General features: G+C 34.4%; 2 protein-coding genes and 2 long non-coding RNA genes across 6 annotated transcripts; 2 read left to right on the top strand and 2 right to left on the bottom strand.

The window, feature by feature from the left end:
- The first annotated feature begins 62 nt into the window (after positions 1-62).
- On the top strand, positions 63-8,303 carry LOC122636151. Its single transcript, XR_006328876.1, has 3 exons — positions 63-1,135; positions 3,629-3,809; positions 7,927-8,303. It is a non-coding gene; the product is annotated as an uncharacterized LOC122636151 (long non-coding RNA).
- LOC122636127 (forkhead box protein J1-A-like) lies at positions 1,849-11,247 on the bottom strand. 3 transcript variants are annotated; one of them, XM_043827057.1, is made up of 4 exons: positions 10,904-11,247; positions 5,699-5,984; positions 5,306-5,484; positions 1,849-5,233 (listed from the first exon to the last, which is right to left on the bottom strand). In XM_043827057.1, the coding sequence occupies exons 2-4, from the start codon at positions 5,943-5,945 to the stop codon at positions 4,754-4,756; spliced, it is 906 nt and encodes a 301-aa protein (XP_043682992.1). In that variant the 5' UTR covers positions 5,946-5,984; positions 10,904-11,247; the 3' UTR covers positions 1,849-4,753. The 3 variants fall into 3 exon arrangements, with proteins under 3 accessions (XP_043682992.1, XP_043683012.1, XP_043683002.1); XM_043827077.1 differs by lacking the exon at positions 10,904-11,247 and adding an exon at positions 9,274-10,581; XM_043827067.1 differs by lacking the exon at positions 10,904-11,247 and adding an exon at positions 6,269-6,427.
- LOC122636156 lies at positions 11,215-12,585 on the top strand. The gene is made up of 2 exons (XR_006328879.1): positions 11,215-11,310; positions 11,389-12,585. It is a non-coding gene; the product is annotated as an uncharacterized LOC122636156 (long non-coding RNA).
- Positions 11,886-14,989, bottom strand: LOC122636118 (dual specificity mitogen-activated protein kinase kinase 4). The gene is made up of 9 exons (XM_043827045.1): positions 14,646-14,989; positions 14,390-14,461; positions 14,198-14,312; positions 14,025-14,114; positions 13,762-13,939; positions 13,537-13,656; positions 13,161-13,460; positions 12,867-13,093; positions 11,886-12,790 (listed from the first exon to the last, which is right to left on the bottom strand). The coding sequence occupies exons 1-9, from the start codon at positions 14,686-14,688 to the stop codon at positions 12,625-12,627; spliced, it is 1,311 nt and encodes a 436-aa protein (XP_043682980.1). The 5' UTR covers positions 14,689-14,989; the 3' UTR covers positions 11,886-12,624.
- Between the last annotated feature and the right edge of the window lie 22 nt (positions 14,990-15,011).

Genomic DNA, 15,011 nt, shown 5'->3' on the forward strand with positions numbered 1-15,011 from the left:
TATTTCTTTCTTGCGATCGTAACTTCTCTTATTCGTCGTTTAAATCATATATTTAAATCATATATTATAATTGATTTTAAAATATTCTATATAATTGATTTTTAAATATTTGGCATTAGTAGTAGAGTCATAGCCCGCGGGTCTCCGTATGCAGCAACCTCCAAGTGGTGAGACCTGGAAATCGATATTACTTGCGATATATGATAAATGTAAATAACGCAAGTACTGTCGAGCTAATGGCTGCATTTATATTCAATCAAAATTTATTATGTTCTATAATGATTTTTTCCATTTTTCCTTATTGTCCATTTCTTATATATCAATGGAAATATAGATAGATTATTTTATTATTTAATATATTCATTATTATATCTTTTTTTCTTTCTTTTTCTCTTTTCTGTTTTTTGCAAGATGCATGTGAAACTTCCATATATGTTAATAATAATATCTTTAAAAATAAATCTCCTTTCTGATTGCCTTATTTTCTGAGTCTGCATTAACAAACAAATAATATTATAAAATAAAAAGAAATAATCAACGATATGTATCCTTTAATAATAATACATATTATTATATTACCTGAATTATCATAGTATCGATTGTGCAATTGATTGATTATTTTTAATCAAGATTTGATCCTTTGAACTCATGCCGATTGATAACTTTCGTCTTTGATATAATGGAATAAATGGAGGAACTTAAAAATTCATTTACTATTTAACAAGTTCAGAATACAAAAGAAAATTAATTCACAACGAAAGTGATAATGAAAAATATAAGAAATGCTGTGTACTACAACTTTTACTGCATATAAAAATTTCTGTCATACACTAACTTCATTGTTAAGATATGCTTGAGAAAGCTATAACTAACACAAACTTATAGATCGGTACAGTAGGTGCATAATGGAGACAGTGTTTCCCTATTGCACTTTTAGTTCATATTTTGTCCATACCTGATGTAGTCGCATACGCTACGAGCGAAAGTTGGTGAATAGACTTCAGAATTTCTGAAAAAAGAGGGGATAATGAGTTTAAGAAAACTGCGTCTATAGGAATGCCAGAAACACAACAATCTTAATATATAACTGGATCTAATGAAGAAAAACCACTTTTACTAACCAGAGAAACTCATTGTAAGTTTACATGATACATTTTGACCATATCAATAATTATAATGTTCACACAATTCATTTTTTCACCGTATACCCACCCTCTTTTTGCAATTTTCTTATGTTTACTTTTCCTTTGTTTACTTGAAAAAGTACTAGCCAGGATCAACGTTACACCTACCGATAAAACAATCGAGTTGTCTGAATGTTATCATTACGATATATACGGTTTCTATTGACCAAAACCGAGTGTCAAAAATTGGCGAATTCGTGATTTATATATAATATGTGTCATTGTATAAAACAGTAAAATAATTGAATAGGGAAAAAAAACCGATTCGGTTTTTTTAACGTGTTATATGAACGAGCTCTTAGAAAGCTGGATTTGTTAAAATATTTCACAAAGAGATTATAATCCTTCTTTTATATAATCTATATGATAAAAATATTTAAAAAAATTTGTCTACTGCTATTCATGTAATCCAATATGCTGATATGACATTGCGATGTATACTAAATCATCATCCATACATACAGAAAAGTAAACATCGAAAAAACTATTATCATCATTCAATATCCATTTGATCGTATTCTCTATGCAAACTTGTACCCAAAGAATATATCATCTACAGATATTTAAAGATTCAAGGTATTAAAAAAAAAAAAAATAATGATAAGAACGAGTACTTATATGTTTCTTTTTCAACGAGAAATATGGTCAACTAAAGGAGTAATTATTAAATGTATATTTTCTAAAGTATATTTCGCAATATTACAGATTTAATATATTATCAATATAAATGATGGAGACAACCACACTCAGCACCCGGCGTCTATACAATATGTTTAATTATTCTCAATATTTAGCCGAAGTGAATAACTGCAGTTTCTTCGAAGGCACATGCAAATCCATGAAAAGTTATCCGCATCGATCGTTAAGAAAAATCATCGCCAATAAATAAATCATCCTTATCAATCTTTTTTGTAATCATCTTAATCGATTCTAAAACTACACAGTCGAGAATCGGTGAGAAAAGCTACTTTGTGAATACTAACAAAATGTACAAAGAATGAAACGGTTTAGCGTAATAATATTTATAGATTACTACACGCAGAATTATACAAGAATTAGTTTTATCAGTTTCAAAAGTGGCGCCAATTCACACAATAATACTTTATGTAAAGACTACGATCTCTACGGAACATCGTTTGTAGTTCTACTAATAAATTACTATACTCCACTAAAAATATAATATATATTATACACGTCTAGATTCAAAACCACTGAAAATCATATTTTCAAAGTGTCTTTTAAAATGGCGGCAAACAATCCGTAGAAATTCATTCTGTTTCTTTCTTTTTTCATCGTCAAAATCCACGGACATCCGATTCTCGAGGCGCGTTTTCACAATTGTCCTTCGACAAGTCGCACATCTAACGTACATATAATACAAATTATAACGTAATACTATAAATAATAGGCTGACACAGACGTCGATATTTTTGAGAACGTATTGTTATACTGTTACGTTGTTACGTTCGCTGACGATATTTTGAAAGAGTGAACTATAGTTCGTTATTTCGTTCACAATTATTAAGATAATTGTTTAATCCTTACTTTGGACGGACTAAGACAAGGCACGAATCATAGTGTTACAATAGACTCTTCGATATGGAACTTCGTATTACTCTTAAAATTGTTTTACCATTGCAAATTACAATTGTGCACTCCACGCAAAAAGGATTAATGGTGAAACCTATTTTACAAGAAACGTATCGTTTAATGCAAGTTCTATATCTGGTCCGCTAGTTGTAGGATCTCAAATTTATATATATTTTTTTTATTTTATAAATGACATCCCCTTATTTATGTACTATCAAGAAAAAAAATTCATCGTTTCCTGAGAGTGTAGCAAAATATCTTTCCTTTTTATACTCGAAACTAATGTAGCATATTTAAAAAAAAAGAAAAAGAAGAAAACCTACGATCATGCTAAATGGCATATTAACGTATTAATAAAAGAGATCGATATCATTTTCATTCTAATAATATTAAATAAATTAAAATAAAGTCTTTTATAACGGAGATAAAGTCATGGGCAAATAAAAAAGTAGTATTACGTTTGTACGTAGAATAATAATCATATATGAAGTTATGCTATCGAACGCGTTTAAAATCGATTCGAGAATTATCATCCACTCTAAGTTTAGAATTAAAATGTAAAACGTAAAAAGGAAGAGAGACAGCGTAAAATCGAAAGTATAATTATACGTATACTTTTTCCACGTTCGCGTAATGCAATCGATTTTTTCGTAATGTTCATTGCCATATTGTGGCATCGTATATTTAAAGAGGGTGCTGCACTCTATCATTTTTACTAACACGAATAATAGTTTTATACGGAACCCATCGTTAGGAATGTATTTTGCACAAATTATACTACTTTCAACATCGATTTCGCGATTGAAAGATTATTATAATTATTATTCTTATTATTACTTTTTTTTTCTTTTCAGTATCATATTCAAGAAGATAAAGACGATATCTCTCGAGCTATTCGATCAATCCGAAACTCGAATTCTTCGGATTGTCGCGTTATTGTTTTACAAAAAGGCAAACGTTGCTCAACCATGATTATAAAAGAGCATTCGCTAATTAGCCGAAGGCACGATGCGTGAATCGCTGCGTCACAAAAAGGTATGACCCCTTTATTTTCACGCGTATTAGTCATAATTATTAATCACTATCGTTCGTTGTAAGAATAAATATAACTAATGATTATAGTGCAATTATATAACGAACAAACTTATCTATCCGAGCGTACAAAATACAAAACGCTCTCATAATATGTTGATGATTCGAAACAAAGATCGTATATATGGCGTGTCTCATTTAATTACATCAATTAAAATCTTTTTTACTTTTTTTTTTGTTCTTTTTTCTTGTTTTTTTTTTTCTTTTTTCTTCTTAAAAGAGCAATATGCAAAATTCTCCGACGAAGAGGTTGATTTATCTTTTTATGGAAAAATTATTAAATGAATGAATTGAATGAGACACCCTCTATACTTATGACTCGTACTTCACCAACTGCTATCGAGTTAATTCAAAATCGAAATACTACTTTCGAGTTTTGAACAATGGATAAATATCTCATTATTTACAGCCGCTTTGTTCGTTCGTTGAATTAAATATGAACATAGAACGAATTCTTCCGTTAATATCGTCGGAACGCAACGAAAATATTTCATCATTTTCGTATATAATTAACGTTATCTAATTCTATAATTTCATGCTTCAAACGTGAGGAAATATCAAATAATACAGAAGTATTCATCGCTAGTTCATTCTCCCATCGCTTCGATACAAGTTCAACATTTATTTGATTTTTTTCACACGACATCAATATATTTATAATGGACAGTATTAAAGTTCCCTTATGAGTCGATCAATTACTGATAATACGTGAATTAAAATCGTTTAGAGCAAAAAATCGCCATTGCTTTTTACTCGAGTAAGTAAAATTTAAAAAAGATCAATTAGAAGAAATGTAAAATCTCCAAGAAAGTAATAGTTTATCACGGATGATTTTTAATCGACTTATTTCTAAGTTCTTTGAAAAGAAACAAGCGATAGAAAAATGTTTAAAGAGTATCCAAAAGAGAATCCAAGAGATCCAGCTGGTTCTCATCCCAACCTGCTGTGGCGATCAGTAGACCCGTGAGATCATCTTCGGTGAGATTAACTTGCGTTGATTCGGGTACTTCCGAAAGTGTGTCTGGTATCGGAGGTGAAACGCTGCTCGGTGGTGTCTCGTAAAGGGCGGAAAGACAGGTGGTAGGTGGTACACAACTGTTTTGCAACGAATGATTGCTCGTTACTGAAGCAGAAGACAACGTCATCGATGTCGACGTCGTTGTCGTGGTCGTCGTTGAATTTGTTGTGTTGTGTTGTCTTCTCGATCCTCGATTACGTTGAGTTGTCGAAGCACGTCGTCTCGTTCTTTTACCCTCTTCCATACGTTCCAAGTCCAGTTTCCAAAAGCCACCCTTGCCTGGCTCATCCTTCGAACGTGGCAACTTGACGAAGCATTTGTTTAACGATAGATTATGCCGAATCGAGTTCTAAGGATGAAAACAGAAGAAAATCAAGCTTACCAATGAATTCTAAGATCTTATAAGAGTTAATATTATTACCTGCCAAGCTGGATCAGCATATTTGTAGTACAAAAAATTCTCGCGAATCCATGCATATATGTTCGACAGGGACACCTTATTATTGTTCGCGCGCATCGCGAGGCATATGATCGTAGCATAGGAGAATGGCGGCTTTGCGTCTGGATCCGTTCGATATTTATCGGCGTTTTCCGCAAGATCTAATGAGAATAAATACAAAGTGATAATTTTTATTTAATAAAGCAGTGGGAGAATTCCATCATTAGACAATAGGCACAATATTCTATATCCAATTGAATAAATTGTCGCAAAAGTATGTCACCGAGATAAAAAAAAAAAAAAATGATGAAAATATCAAGATTCGTTGAATTACGTGTTTTATCCTTTCGTGTAGACCAATGCAACGTTAATTACCTAATTCAGCCTTGAGCAAAGGTGACATCTTCTTCGGGGGTTTTCGTACCAACGGTGGAGGCGATGGCGAACATGGTGGCGTTGGCAAACTGGACGCACTCGTGATGTCTAACGATTGCAGCCACGAAAGACTCGTCAGCTCTGCCTCTACTCCGTACTCATCGACCTCCATGTTCTTCGATGGTGAGGATGAACCGTCATCCATCGGTATCTCAACCTCGGCCAACTCTATCCTCATTCTCACCATCTCTCATCACCCAAGCGTGAACTGCGCGATAAGCGCCTTCTGAATACATATACGTTACATATACATATACAAATATGCATATATATCTACTAAAAGAACGAAAGTCCTGACATTAAGAATTTATCGTTCAACGTTTTGCTTCGTTGATTTTCATTCCTTAGAAAATTTGTATTCAAAAGTTTTTGCAACGATTTTATCAAGACACAAAACGTAAATATTTTTCTTATATTTAAGTTAACTTTAAATTATCCCTTATACATGATTCGATCATGCATACGTCATCGAAACACGAGGACTTCCCGATTTTACGTAGTTCGACTTACCCCCTCTTTAAAACTCGCACTGATCGTCAAGATACACTACAAAGAACAAATACACAGAAAGTACGAACGTTGATGCTATTTTACGAAGATACTCAAAAAAACATCGAAGAGAAAAACCTCGCACTGAAACTATTGAATGACAAATTGAATATTGGTGATATCGGGGATGCTTTATCGTAGCTTTCGCAAAAGATATCTTTCGGATTGATCGAATCGATCGTACGATTTTCGAAAAGTTTACTTTTGAACAAAAAATTGATTTTATAAAGTGATGTCGATAAAACGAATTTAGATAGGTCGACGATAGTGACAAAATCGATGAATGTATTCACGAGATACTAGAGACAAAAGAGAAAAGAAACCGAGACAACTCGTTGCGTTGATCCGCATGATCCCTCGATTTCGACTGGTAGCTCGGGTAGTCGAGGGAGCTCAAGCAAGCAATCCCCTCTGCACCCTCAGCCCCCACTACCAGCAGCAGCGCCGTTGGTAGAGCTGACAGAACAGGGCATAAGGCGAGCAGGTCGACTCTGTGCGCGTGCGGCGACAGGTGCTAGACTCCCTTTCGCAGGTGGACCATACATGCGCCGCTGGGAGTATAGACTCGACCCTCTTTCTCCCTCTCATGAACTCACCACCCCAAACACACGGGCTCGTCCAAGGGAGCTTACCCTTGTACTACCGTCACGGCGCACGAGCTCCAATTTTCTTCAACCTTCCGTTCGTGCGCAGAAAAACCTGAACGATATAGTCCCGAATGTCCGATCTCTGATCAGAACTGACCGTAACTTTTATATTATCGATGTTAAAAATATCGGATTTTGTTGAGTAGTGACTTTGGCCTTCTTTACCTCAACGATTTCACAAGTATGATTGGACAGTAATTATTGACTATGAATATAGAAAATTCGACAGATATTGAAACGAATGTTGTAAAGAAATGTGAGATAGATTCATTATTACTATTAATGTTTCATCGCGTCGAGTCTTCAACAGTACTATATACATCACGGAATCTATATAAAATGTCGTCTTAAAAATACAGTAGAAATACATTAAAAATTCGTTCTTAAAAATAAAAGAAAAATTGGTATTTAAATATTGTTTTCTTTTAATGCTTTAATTTTTTATAGAAAAAATATTATACCTATATATCTTAAAACGAAAAAGTACTAATATCGTGACTCTGTTACCAGTACCTAGTCATTATCTTTTACGTGCAAGATGGCACGTGCTTATTGATTTGTGAAAGTACATTTCCTTTTTTTTTTTATTATCTTATTCCTCCTACTTCCGGTTCAAGGGCATATGAGTTTCAAGAATCTAGCTACACCTGAACGAGACTATAATTATATTGGTTTTCACTTTCCCGTATTCCTATGACGAACTTTTATAGTAATCCTTCGATTAAGAAACACTGAAATTTGCAGTCAAATCATTAATATAGTTATTTTGTAAATACATTTTCGTAGAATAAGACAAATTTATTACTTATATCAATACTAGAGAATACCTTTTATATAGAGATAAGTTAGAAAAATAAGAAAGGAACATAATGCGTGATTCTGATTTATTGGGATTATCTTTTCAGAAATTAGTTGATCGGATGAAGCCACAAGAAATGAACGATATTATTAAAATAATAGCTATTTTAACAGAACCAAGGAAATGACAACGATGGATGGGCAAGTTAAGTCGAGAAGAAGAAGTTTGGGGGTGTGGCGTTCACTTGGCCAGCTTGGTACAGGTACGCTCCATTGATCGAATTGAGGAGGCAGCGACCGGGTGGCTAGTCCGCAGAGAAAAAAGAGAGGGAGAAAATGACTAAGTGAGTGTGTGTGTATGAGAAAGAGAGAGAGAGAGAGAATGGAAGAAGGGCAGAAACGGGGTGGAGAAAAAGAGCCGCGGCCATTCGAGTGGGACGAGAATGGCGCGGAGATTCTTTCGTGACTCTCTCTCACATCATTGGTCGTCTTCCTCCCCTTCCCCTTCCTCTTCAACAGCGGTCGTGAGATTGACACTGGCGCAGAGAGAGAGAGAGAGAGAGAGGATGATGTGCGCGAGCGCACTTCACTCTGCTTCTACTGGGCGTTATCCTGATGGAAAGAGGGATGGCCGATCATCCCTTGACACGCACCATTTTTTTCGTTTACAATCAAAGAAATACACTACGTTTTTTACATTTTTTTCTATCAAAAATGACAGACTTCGTAGAACAAAAGAATGAAATTTCCAAAGCAAAAGGTAGAATTAAGGTTTTATTGGATGCAAGTGATATGCAATAATCAAAAAAGTTGAAGAGGTTGTATTTCTTAGATATATTCAAGTTTCTCAGATATTGAGTTTAAAGGTATAATAAAATGTAATTTATTTTTTATCGTAGTTCATTCTGGGATGATGAATAGACAGAAAAATGTTATCAAATTTTCCATTAACATGTTCTAAGTTCGTTCATGTTCATCTATAATAAAATTATTGAATAAAATTATTAAACTGAGTTTACTTCAGAATCATGAGAAAGATAACTAATATTATGAGACTGCAAAAAAGCTACTACAACCGTGACCTCTATTCTCTAGTTTTTCAATTGCACGTCATCTAACCAATGTTCGCGTGTTTTGCGATTTATTGAAGAAGAAGATATAAACAGAGTAATGGTGTGAACGTTATCAGAAAGTTAAGATAACAATAAATCCATAATCATAGATTTACACGAAAATGTATAGAATTAAATTTTCACTTAATTCCAAACCTTTTTATTCGAGATCTTTTTTTCAATTATAATATATTAAGATACCAAGGCCAAGACTGATCAATTTCAATGTATCAATTTACATTGGAATTTATAATTTCTTCTTTCCAACGAAAGAAATTAATCAAAAATTTCAAAATAATCGTAATAAGTATCGTGGCTTATCATTGCTCTATCAAGGTACTAATTAACTAAAAAAGAGAAAGAGAGAGAGAGGGAGAAGAAAGAAAAAAAGCCTATCAGGTAAAGGTACCTCTGTGAAGGTCTGTCCGCAACGTCGAAGTATTGTAGAAGTATCTTCGCGCTACGATCAATAATCTCCTGGGAACATCCGTCCCCCTGCCATTTTCCCCAGGTGTGGGCAACTCTGTGTGGTAGCAGAGGGCCAGCAGCAGCAGTAGCCATCGTCAGTACCAGCACCGACGGTACCGAACACCTGCCACCCTCCATTTCTACTTATACCACTACCATCACTAAACACCACTACTATAAATTCTTTTTCCTCCTCCTCTTACTCTTTCTCTACCACCTCCTGTCGAGTAGCGTCAGGTTGTGACTCACTAACACCTTCCGTTCTGGCTGTTACCCACCACCAACGAACAACACATCATCGCAGTCCCTCATCGCTACCGCGCGTTACGTATATTTACGTACCCCCTTACAATCTAGCGCGTTATATGTATATATAGGATATGTGTAGGTGTGTGCGATAGTTCTATTCACGATCGCAAAGCTTTTCTTGTAAGGAGGGACCACCCCGAAGAGAGCGGTTCGGCGCACTCATTAATTCATTCGTTCGTGACGCTAATGCGAGCATGTTCCAGAGAGAAAGAGAGAAAGAAAGAAAGAGAGGACGAATTGCATCATTCATTTTTATGCGATCACGTAGGATTAAATTCTTTTCTTTTTCTAATAAAGAGAATCACAAGCTTTGTATCTTTTTTAGAAACGCTTCAAATGGAATTCGTTTTTATGGATCACATAAATTATTTTATTAGAAATATTGCCAAGAATTTTCTCGATACGTTTCAAATTATTAATAAGCATTGGTTGAACTTTTCAATGAAGGAAATGTCTTATTTGATTTTTATTTTTGGCGAATTCAAACCTTCTTTGAGCTTTCTTTAAGTGAGAAAGAAACAAAAGGAATCGAAGTCTCCTTGAAACAGAGAGAGAGTCGATCGACTTGATAACTGTTCTCCCAGAAAATAGTTATAGGTCATTGCAAAAGCAATGATGTGGACGTATTTCAATGGACGATTTAAAAGAAAAGATAATACCGAGTAGTTACGGTTATAGACACTAAACGAGGATAGTTTCCGGGAGGGCGGAGGCGCTCACATAAAATATTCACGAGAATTGATTCTTTCACGACGACCACTAGCGGCCAGCAGCAATGACAAAAGCAGTAGTAACAGTAACATCAGCAGCCAGTAATAGTCAGCGTAATGATTATATCAATGACTGAATAAATATATAAAATTGCTTCACCGATTTTCTTCCAGTTGATTTTCTACTAACTACAAGTCTATCTGACATTACTGCTTATTTCTACGTTTTTTTTAAGAACTATCAATGATGCCTATTTCCTGATATCCAAAGCCATACTAAAAACTCGTTAAAAAACTTTTATAAAGCATCGAATAATAATAAAAAAGTTAAGTTTCATTTTAACAAGTTTCATTTCTTTCTATTTAGTGAAACGACGAAGTACAGTAAACAACATATATATATATATATATATATATATATATATATATATATGTATCCCACAAAATTCTAGTTATTATAATTGGTTAATTGTACTAACTAAAAAATGAGACGGTTTATAGTAACAAGATTTTTAATAATATAATGCAATAGAAAATTATCAGCTTACTCACCGAGATTCTGATATCTAGCTGATTACGTTGAAGATTATTATCTTCTTTAACTTCGTTGAAAATCGTACACAAACAGATAAATCTTTTTTTTTTCAAAGTTAGATCAATGGGTATCAAAACTGTGAATTATAATAAAGAAACGTCGATTTTGTTGCGTATCCAATGCCCAGAATCAAAAACGAAATTGCACTCTTTACAGCTCACCTTTGATACTCGATCGACCATCGCTCATCGATTATTCATAAATATAGATATAAAAAAAAAGATGAACGTTTAAATTTTATAAGAAACAGAAGAATCGAATAGTATCGGTTGAATTCGAACTAAAGACCGTTTTGATCAGCGGCACCTGCACCATTGACCATCACTGCCACCGTTCTACCGCCATCTTCTTACCTGTGAAAACGGTACCACCGTGACAGGTGTACTACATCTGCGCGCAAGAAAGTTCTATCGATTCTTATTTGTGCTTTTCTTTGCCGTAGTTGATACAACAGCGGATTACAACGAAACAAATTGCAATTTTAGCACGTGAACATATGTCACAAATAAAAAACAAAAGTTATGCGTAAACTTGACAATATTGCAACATCAAGAAATATTAGTTGAGGTATTATTTAAGACTATCATTTATTTATTTTAAATTTGATTAAAATTAATGTAAAGAAGGAAGAAGTAAAAATTTAATGAAAAACGGAAGAAATAAAAATAAAATGGAGTCAAACAAAGATCACAAGATTATCGTTATTAAATTTGCGAATTATTTAACCAAATTTGGATTCAGTTTAGTTTGCAAGGATATAGACAAGGGTCAAGATTCACAGCTGAACCCGCAGCCTTTCTTTTGCGAATAATGGATTATTTTTATCGGGAAGATAACCATAAAGGTACAAATTATCACCATACGGGTTACATCCGCAGATAGATTATATAGTAATATAGTAATATAGTGTATAGTAAATTATATAGAAAAAAAACATCATTCTACTGCGAGTGTCAATGATTTATTTCTTTTGCATTACATCACTCCTACCACCGCATTTAAAGTTTAATACTTAAACCTGTTCTAAGAAAACCACCATCAATTGGGTGGAGTAGGCACCTTCTTCAGTACCTCTTTGACGAATTTAACTTTTATATTATTCTCCGTTGAGCTCGTTACGCTCCTTACAAAAATCGTGGAAATGAAACGTTAGGCGAGATACAATTATATGTATATACACACGGTTATATCTATCAATATATTTATATGTATATACACATACGATCCGCAATGGGATCGAGCGAGAACCACGGCTTTGCCAGGACGAAGGAGAATTTCTTTCGGAACACAGGCAAGGCATTCTGTGACCTTTCGCTAAGGGTGGAAGTTCCGGAGAGAAGAATAGAAACATGCTCACGTAGTGATACACTTTCGTGACACGATGTTAAAAAGTTTAAAATTTAAGTCTTCCATTCGATAGGTTACTTACTGATAGAATGGCAAGTCAATTGTCAAAACACCCCTACTCGCTATGCATAAGAATACTCTTTGCGACACGGTATAGCTCTAAGCAAGATAGTGGCGCCAATAAATATCGTCATCGATGAATTTTACTAACTACACTAGATTCGAGTGCAGTGACCCGCTCTATACAAGAAATCAGAGTGGGAGTCCAAATGACAATAAAAAAGAAAGAAAACCCAATGCTCCAGGGGATGCATATTTTCGCCTCTTCGCTTTAAGGCTGATTGGTGGTAAATGGTGTTACTCCGTTGTTAGCCATATTGTCCAAAACGCCGCTGATGTACGCCGCGACATCGATTGTAGCTTCTTCCGCCTTCCTAATGAATGCATGTTCCAACAACTTGTTATATTTCGGTCGTTGAGTTTCTTCCTTGATCAGACTGAGAACCAAATACACGATAAATATACACGATAATATCTCTTTATCGCACGAAAAATTTGATATGAAACACACACCATGTATTCACAAAGTTTACAAAATCCATTGTAAAATGATTTCCGTTTTCGTTGGGAGACAAACGGGGTGGATCACCCTGTACTACCTGATAGAGTTGTTCGAAAACGGAGTTCCATTTTGGATAAGGAAAGTAACCGGTAGCAACCTCCATTAAAGTAATACCCAATGACCACACGTCACTTCTTACATCGTAACCCCTTGCTCGCTGAGGGTCTATCCTTTCCGGCTGAAAAATTATGTCCGTAAAAATAAAAATAGTTAAAAAAATAACGATTCATAAAATATACGCTTACCGCCATATACGGTCTGCAACCAGCGTCTCTAGTTCGTGCGATAGAGTCTACTAGTTGTCCTGATATACCAAAATCGCAAAGTTTTATATTGCCACGGCGATCAAGTAAAATATTGCTAGGTTTTACATCTCTATGAATTATTTTCAATTTTTCTTTGAGGTAATTCAGCGCTTTTACAGTGGCTACTGTAATTTTTCCTAAAATACACTCAGGTATCCTCTCATTCAATCTCTCATAGATGAATTTATAAAATTTGTCTAAAGAGGTGTCCATCAACTCCATACAAATCCAACAATCTCCCTACATTAATCATAATATGATAGCATAGTTAATAATATTAAAATGAACATGACTACTAACTGTTACCAAAACAAACCTCTTTAAATAAAGCTCCATAAAACTGCACAATGCAAGGGCATTCGTTGGATTTCATTACAACCTCCAAATCCATCAATAATTGTTTCTGTTCTCTTTCATCCACTGTTGAACGTATTCTCTAATCAAAATTATGAAATATACAAGTAAGATCTCGAAATACTGTAGAAATATCAATATATGTGTAAATATAAATTACATTTTCGAATCGACAATGCTTACATACCTTCACAGCCATAACAGTATTGCTTATCCTATGTATCATTTTATTTACAGTTCCAAATCCTCCTCTCCCTATTTCCCCTAAATCTTGAAGGTCCTCACTTGTGAAATCATATACCACATCTGGATTTAATTGCAATTTTCCAGTACTTTGCATAGATTGACACATTCGTAACTTATCTCTGTAATGTTTCATATGCATATGTTGTTACTAATTTCCCAATATTAACAGTTGTAAATAAACTCCATAAAACTGTATTCCATTACCTTGCTTTATCGGGAAGAAAATCTTGCTGCAATACCATTGTACGTGGTCTAACTGGCAACTTAGGTAGAGGCAAAGGTAGACGAGATGATCTGTAATTGTATATATTCGAATATCAATGCTCTTAAACTTTATAAGTAAAACCAAATCATTGGTAGAATTTCTTATTACTTACACTGGTGGTCGTGCAGAGGCTCCAGTAGAATTTGTCAAAGAAGAATTGGTTGAATTGGCAAATGACAAATTACTACCTTGTGTTTGAAAACTTAACTTCAACTGTCTTCTTTTTTCTGATAGTTCAAAATATCAATGTAGTTACACAAAATATATTAAAAAATAATAGATATGAACTACATAAAATACATACCTGACATTTCATTTTGAATGTCATTATTTGATCTAAAATCCAAACGTTGAAAATTAAATGATCTGCTAGAACCTGAAATATATCATACAATTAGACTTTAATTACGCAAACAAAATTATGACAGAATCATAACAATGTGAAAGTAGTATACATATAGAATCACTAGAATTCGTATCACTAACAACAACGCTTAGGTTAGGATCAACGTATCCTCATGGATACTCATACCAAATTCTCATAGTTAGAATAAGAATACCTGAGTTTGTTTGATTCGAGGAATTCCCTTGATTTTCTGCCATTTTGAAAGTTTTAAATATCTAGCCGTCTTACGTAGAACCACTTGTCAAAGGCGCTCCCCTTAGGAGACCTTTCCGCAAGATCTCAACAGTCTGGCATATGTTATCTGCAGTGGACGCACCATTTGTGCAGTTTCTCTATTCAAACAGATCGCACGACGATTCTGTATCTTCAATTTGGTATATATTCGTTAAATTCGCTTCACTTAACTACCTCCTGTGCTAGCGCGAAACTCGCTAAATCTCACTGTGAATCTGCCGCGATCATTTGTCCACTTGTCGGTATACATTTGACGGCGTTCGCGCAGTATCGAAGGAAAGTAGCA

This window comes from Vespula pensylvanica, chromosome 1 (assembly GCF_014466175.1).
Source record: "Vespula pensylvanica isolate Volc-1 chromosome 1, ASM1446617v1, whole genome shotgun sequence".
In the NCBI taxonomy this organism is placed as follows: Eukaryota; Metazoa; Arthropoda; class Insecta; order Hymenoptera; family Vespidae; genus Vespula; species Vespula pensylvanica.